Source organism: Hyperolius riggenbachi, chromosome 5 (genome assembly GCF_040937935.1).
Source record: "Hyperolius riggenbachi isolate aHypRig1 chromosome 5, aHypRig1.pri, whole genome shotgun sequence".
Taxonomy (NCBI): Eukaryota; Metazoa; Chordata; class Amphibia; order Anura; family Hyperoliidae; genus Hyperolius; species Hyperolius riggenbachi.
Genome location: NC_090650.1, coordinates 450460599 through 450467518, shown reverse-complemented (window position 1 = coordinate 450467518; position 6920 = coordinate 450460599). Strand labels below are relative to the sequence as shown.

At 48.3% G+C, this 6920-nt stretch overlaps 1 protein-coding gene across 1 annotated transcript; it reads left to right on the top strand.

Moving 5' to 3' along the window:
* Positions 1-342: 342 nt before the first annotated feature.
* LOC137517943 (leucine-rich repeat-containing protein 14-like) lies at positions 343-5489 on the top strand. Its single transcript, XM_068235017.1, has 2 exons — positions 343-978; positions 4621-5489. Exons 1-2 carry the CDS (start codon positions 362-364, stop codon positions 5183-5185), a joined length of 1182 nt encoding a protein of 393 aa, XP_068091118.1. The 5' UTR covers positions 343-361; the 3' UTR covers positions 5186-5489.
* The last annotated feature ends 1431 nt before the right edge of the window (positions 5490-6920 follow it).

Below are 6920 nucleotides of genomic sequence, written 5' to 3'. Positions count from 1 at the left end.
TTATCACGCCTAAACTGGCTTTTCACCAGCGTGGTGCAATGGTTATCACGCCTAAAGTCTCGAACTTAGTTAGCACCGCTTTGTGAATCGACCCCATAGTTTGTTCTAGTCCATGAGAGGGGTGTTCGCCAGTGAGGATGATTAAGCTGGAAACATGGGGTGTGTTGCTGCCAGAGGCTTACAATCTAAATGGGGGGGGTAGAGATCACATGACTATATTGATTATCACTGTAGATTGTGTGCAGTTTGTAATCGCAGAGTGAATATTTGTATCTTCTATGTTGTGTAGCCATCGCAGCACCAATCAGAATAACATTATACACTTATATTTTGTAGGAAGCAGAGACTGCGGCTCCTGGATATGACCGGTATTCCTGATGATGGCCTGAAGCAAGGTCCGGACACGATGAGTCTCTGGGCGCGCACAGTGTCCCTCGCCAAAGCTTGTATCGATATCTCCAAGCGACACTGCTGTGAAGCAACACAAGCCGCTAAGAGGAGACGGAGTCATGCTGAGCGCACACAGGAAGCGGGTGTCTCTGGTAACTCTGCCTATGTTGAGGTGCGGGTGGATATCTTTGTGAACAGTACTTCCTACTCTGTCCTGCGGGAGGCGCTGATGGTCAGCTCATACGGCCCTCTACGTTTACAGTGCAGGGACCTCCGGGCTGAGGAATTGTCTCTGCGGAGCACCATGGCGCTTCTGAAGCTGCTGAGGCCGATGGCTGTTCGGCAGGTGGACCTGAGGTTTAATAACCTCGGCCTGGAAGGCCTGAATGTTCTACTTCCCTACATGAGCAAATTCAGCAGCCTGCAAAGCGTCAAGCTACCGTACAGCAACATCGACATCCGTCGTCTGTCTCCCCAAATGGAGGAAGCCATGAAGAAGTTCTCCTCCCTGATTGGACAGCTGACCTCGCTGAAGGAGCTGAACCTTGGCTCTTCCCGACTCTCTGGACGATTAGCACAGCTCCTGGGGTAATTACAGCGTACAATATCATACATGGCTCTGCCAGCATGATATGATTAGGGGTTAGTGCTTGCGGAGCAGGGAGTGATTGAGTCTGTCCGCTTTCTGCCTTAGGATGGAGCAGGGAGTGATTGAGTCTGTCCGCTTTCTGCCTTAGGATGGAGCAGGGAGTAATTGAGTCTGTCCGCTTTCTGCCTTAGGATGGAGCAGGGAGTGATTGAGTCTGTCCGCTTTCTGCCTTAGGATGGAACAGGGAGTGATTGAGTCTGTCCGCTTTCTGCCTTAGGATGGAGCAGGGAGTGATTGAGTCTGTCCGCTTTCTGCCTTAGGATGGAGCAGGGAGTGATTGAGTCTGTCCGCTTTCTGCCTTAGGATTTGGTGCCGAGGGTGAAGATCTGGAAAGGTGAGTATCAGGGCTACCCAGCGAGGTTAGGTGTTGTTTAGGTCTAGTATTGGGTAGAGGGTCTGGGGAAGTTTAGTTTAGATTGTAGCATCAAAAGGTGTAAGTTGGGCGTGAGGAGGATGGAATTAGGAATGTGGTCAGTATGGGGTGGAGTTAGGAATGGGGTCAGTATGGGGTGGGGTTTAGGAATGGGGTCAGTATGGGGTGGGGTTTAGGAATGGGGTCAGTATGGGGTGGGGATTAGGAATAAGGTCAATACGAGGTGGAGTTTAGGAATGGGGTCAGTATGGGGTGGGGTTTAGGAATGGGGTGGAGTTAGGAATGGGGTCAGTATGGGGTGGGGTTTAGGAATGGGGTCAATACGAGGTGGAGTTTAGGAATGGGGTCAGTATGGGTGGGGTTTAGGAATGGGGTAAGTATGGGGTGGAATTAGGAATGGGGTCAGCATGAGGTGGAGTTTAGTGATAGACCTTGGGAAGTGGGTTAACAATTGGGGGGTGCTATTTGCTGAGTTGGGACTAGCACTGCTACTGTGACAAAAACTGTGTGTGAGGATGTAATTTATTAGTTGTGGGTATGCTTAAAGGCATACCCACAGGCACTGCTCAGAGTCCCTTTAAGGGCTCTGCCTCTGACACAGGAGACCAGGGTTCGAATCTCGTCTCTGCCTGTTCAGTAAGCCAGCAACTATTCAGTAGGAGACCTTAGGCAAGTCTCTCTAACACTGCTACTGCCTATAGGGCGCGTCCTAGTGACTGCAGCTCTGGCGCTTTGAGTCCGTAAGGAGAAAAGCGTGATCTACATGTTATTTGTCTTGTCTTGTCAAATGATACCGTGCGCTGCTGATTGTCTTCAGAGCCAGGCTCTCCTCCTAGGTCCCCCTCCTGCTACTGTGCGCTCTGCCGCTGCCCACTCCTCCCTCCCTTCCCACAGAGAACCACAGCTGCAGCAAGAATGATAGCAGCAGATGGCAAACGCTCACTCACCTATCCATGATCCAAGCGATAGAGATCCTGTCATCTGAAACCCATCAGTCTATTCTACAGTGCAGCCGCTCGCTCTGAACTTCCTGATTTCTCAGATCAGACAGGAAGTAGTAATAGTAGTAGTAACAGAGCGGCAGCACTCTAGAGGAGACGGATGGGCTCCAGATGATGGGACCTCTATTGCTTGGATCGCAATAGGTGAATGTGAGTCATCTGGTGCTGTCATTCTCCCCCGCTGCGGCTGCCTTCTCTGCTGGACTATCGTATTCACTGGGATGGAGGCTGCATGGTGGCTGTCTAGTTTGGGAGGAAATTGGTTGTTCGGTGGTGGGGTGGTTATGTAATTCTGTCTGGGGAACGGCTTCCGGTTTGGCGGTGTCCAGAGCTTTCTGCTATTGCCAGGCTGGAGATGCAGGGGGAAAGTGCTGCTGCTGTGATATCTGGCGCCCTCTTCACAGGGGTGCCCCAGCCCCTGAATGCACATGTCCCAGCCATTCATCTCTCACTCTGCATTTTGCCGCTGCTATTCCCTGCATTGTGCACCCACAGAGAAAAGCGGGCTGTTGCCCATAGCAACCAGTAGCTCGGTTGCCCCGGTGTGTGCGGCATGTTGCTGTGCAGCTGCGTCTTTTGATTCTATTACGACATGATGGGGGGCCCAAATCAGTTACTTTGCTTAGGGCCCCATTTAGCCTTAATCCGGCTCTGCATATATGTATTGATGGGACATTACCTCCAGGACACGTCATATATGTACTGATGTGACGTTACCTTCAGGACATGTCATATATGTGCTGATGTGATGTTACCTCCAGGACATGTCATATATGTACTGATGTGACGTTACCTCCAGGACATGTCATATATGTACTGATGTGACATTAACTCCAGGACACGTCATATATGTGCTGATGTGACATTAACCCCAGGACATGTCATATATGTACTGATGAGACATTACCTCCAGGACACGTCATATATGTGCTGATGTGATGTTACCTCCAGGACATGTCGTGTGTGCTGATGTGACGTTGCCTCCAGGACATATCACATATGTGCTGATGTGACGTTACCTCCAGGACACGTCATATATGTGCTGATGTGACGTTACCTCCAGGACATGTCATATATGTGCTGATGTGACGTTACCTCCAGGACATGTCACATATGTGCTGATGTGACGTTACCTCCAGGACATGTCACATATGTGCTGATGTGACGTTACCTCCAGGACATGTCATATATGTGCTGATGTGACGTTACCTCCAGGACACGCCATATATGTGCTGATGTGATGTTACCTCCAGGACATGTCACATATGTACTGATGTGACGTTACCTCCAGGACATGTCATATATGTACTGATGTGACATTAACTCCAGGACACGTCATATATGTGCTGATGTGACATTAACCCCAGGACATGTCATATATGTACTGATGTGACATTACCTCCAGGACATGTCATATATGTACTGATGTGACGTTACCTCCAGGACACGTAATATATGTGCTGATGTGACGTTACCTCCAGGACATGTCACATATGTGCTGATGTGACGTTACCTCCAGGACATGTCATATATGTGCTGATGTGACTTTAACCCCAGGACATGTCATATATGTACTGATGTGACGTTACCTCCAGGACACGTCATATATGTGCTGATGTGACGTTACCTCCAGGACACGTCATATATGTGCTGATGTGACATTACCTCCAGGACACGTCATATATGTACTGATGTGACATTACCTCCAGGACATGTCATATATGTACTGATGTGACATTACCTCCAGGACATGTCATATATATGTGCTGATGTGACGTTACCTCCAGGACACGTCATATATGTGCTGATGTGACATTACCACCAGGACACGTCATATATGTGCTGATGTGACGTTACCTCCAGGACACGTCATATATGTGCTGATGTGACATTACCACCAGGACACGTCATATATGTGCTGATGTGACATTACCACCAGGACACGTCATATATGTGCTGATGTGACATTACCACCAGGACACGTCATATATGTGCTGATGTGACGTTACCTCCAGGACACGTCATATATGTGCTGATGTGACATTACCACCAGGACACGTCATATATGTGCTGATGGGACATTACCTCCAGGACACGTCATATATGTGCTGATGTGACATTACCACCAGGACACGTCATATATGTGCTGATGTGACATTATCTCCACCTTTCCGTGTCACTGTGTAATAGTTTTTTCCTTTTCTTAGGGGATTACAGCAGCCACTGGAGAGTTTGGAATTGGCTTTCTGTTACCTCCTTCCAGCAGATTGTGTTTATTTGTCTCGGAGCATCCATGTCTCATCTCTGAAGAAGTTGGACTTCAGTGGGAATAACCTCTCCGAGTTGCTCCTCTCACCCTTCCAGGAGCTGCTTACCACCATCTCTTCTTCCTTGCTCCACCTAGACATAATGGAGTGTAAGCTGTGTGACTCTGCCCTGTCCACACTGGTGCCTGCCCTCTGCCGCTGCTTCCGTCTCCGATACCTAGGCCTGTCTGACAACCCTTTATCTTCTCAGGGACTGAAGACTCTTCTCCACAAATGTTTACATCTCCAGGATCTCCAAATGGTGGTCTACCCATTTCCAGTGGACTGTTACATCAATGACTTACCTGACTGGCCTGCTAATGACCCTTTCATGGATCCACAGAAAGTTGCTCAAATATCTACAGAACTTGAGGAAATGCTGGTGAAAGCACAAAGAACCGACACTGTGTGGACAACAGATATGCACCTTCACAGAAGTCTGGACTACTTGAACTTGCAGCAGTAATAATCAGTGAAAAACAACTCAATAAGTCATTAAATCAATATTTCATTTGTTGGGGGTAGTCTGTTCAAGTGAGAGGAAAGGCTACATCAAAAAGGTGTGTGAACCATGGTTGGCCAATAGAGGTGACTTGCAAATATGCAGCCATTAGGCAAGGTGCAGTTCACGCGAAATAAATGTAACCACTTGGGGACGGCTATATAGTATACTTATGTCCGCTCTGCCGCCAGTTTTTGCTGAAGGATGTACATAATAGTCTGTACGAGCATGCTCTTGCACTCTTAACCCTATGGGGTAGCTTTGGGCAACAATCAGGGTATTTTTCCCTGGTGTCTAATGCCCTCCCCCCCCCCCCCCCCAAAAAAAAAAAAACAACACAGAGGAAATGATTCCAGGTAAATATCTGCTCATCTTTCTCCTGTTCCTGTGGTGACTGCGGCTCTCCCATGACCCATAATGCAACTGGATTCCAGTAATTGTATGTACCAGGTCCGAAGTTATTGACATATAGCTTAGGCCCAGTTAATGCCATAGAGGAGGTCCATATCAGTACAAGCCATGGAGAGGTGAGGAGATATCTTGTACCTTCCTCTGCAGCCAATATCTGCAAGAGGGGTGGGGGGATAAGTAGTCAGGAAGACCTGTTAGAAGGGGGGAGGGGGTACTGGACCAGTGGTGCTCATCACAACCTCATAATTGGCTGTTCCATAATTATGGGCCATTGAAATAGTCACCTGTGATCTGCCCCAATTACGGATGGTGATTCCGAATGCATGCGTAATTTGATTCATAATTCCGGCTTATGAGCTGTAATAATGACTGCCATTATATATGTGCCTGGATAGCGTGATGGTTAAGAGCTCTGCCTCTGACATAGGAGACCGGGGTTCAAATCATTTAATAACGGGCTCTAGGTCTGTCACCACACACACGCCCACCGCATGTGTGCCCGCCCCTTGGCCCCACCCTTCCCTGCAAGCCTTGCGTCACTCCCCGTCAGTGTCTCTGCGTCCCTGCACATGCGCAGAGAGCAAACACACACACATGGGACACAGGGACACAGGTTTTTATTAGGTAGGATTAATGGTAACAGCAAAGGAGGGGTATACCCTTGTGCTTTCTATCCACCCTCAATAGATTCCTAACCCGAAGTACTAATCTATTCGCCTACAGGGCCCAGAGGGGAAAATGATCAGGGAAGTAAGTGCAAGAGGGAAAAAAAGAAGGGAGAGAGAGAAAGGAAAAAGAGGATGATCCGCTGTCTCCATTAGTCCCTTCCTCCTTTCCACTACCAGTATTTCCTGCCATCTAATTGTTGCTGGTCCCCCATGTTATACAACAGTTCCCCCCATTTGTCTCTCTAATCTTTTACTCTCTGTACTTTCCCTATTATCCCATCTTCATGTGTTCCCAACGTTTCACCCATGCAGCTGCACCATTCTTCTATAGTTGGGGTCCCATCACTTTTCCAGTATTTTACAATTAGAGCCAATGTTCCTATTTCTTTTAGAAACCTCGCCACTTTGTCCTCACCTGGATCTGAAGTGCTGAATATTACGCCTTCTGCTGTTAATATTTCTCCCTTCCCCTCCCTCTCTCCCCGTCTCTCCCCCCCCCCCCCCCAGTACTCCTCTCACCCTTCAAAAATGATTCCAACGAACCCCAACATTTTTTAATTTCTGGGCATCCCCACCACATGTGTACTTAGTCTCCCAATCCTTTATTGCATTTTCCACAC

What these genes read in the sequence shown, in the direction of transcription:
- LOC137517943 (XM_068235017.1), top strand. Translation starts at nt 362, where the DNA reads ATGACCGGTATTCCTGATGATGGCCTGAAGCAAGGTCCGGACACGATG. An exon ending in CGATTAGCACAGCTCCTGGG is followed by an intron (nt 979 to 4,620) that starts GTAATTACAGCG and finishes TCCTTTTCTTAG; the next exon opens with GGGATTACAGCAGCCACTGG.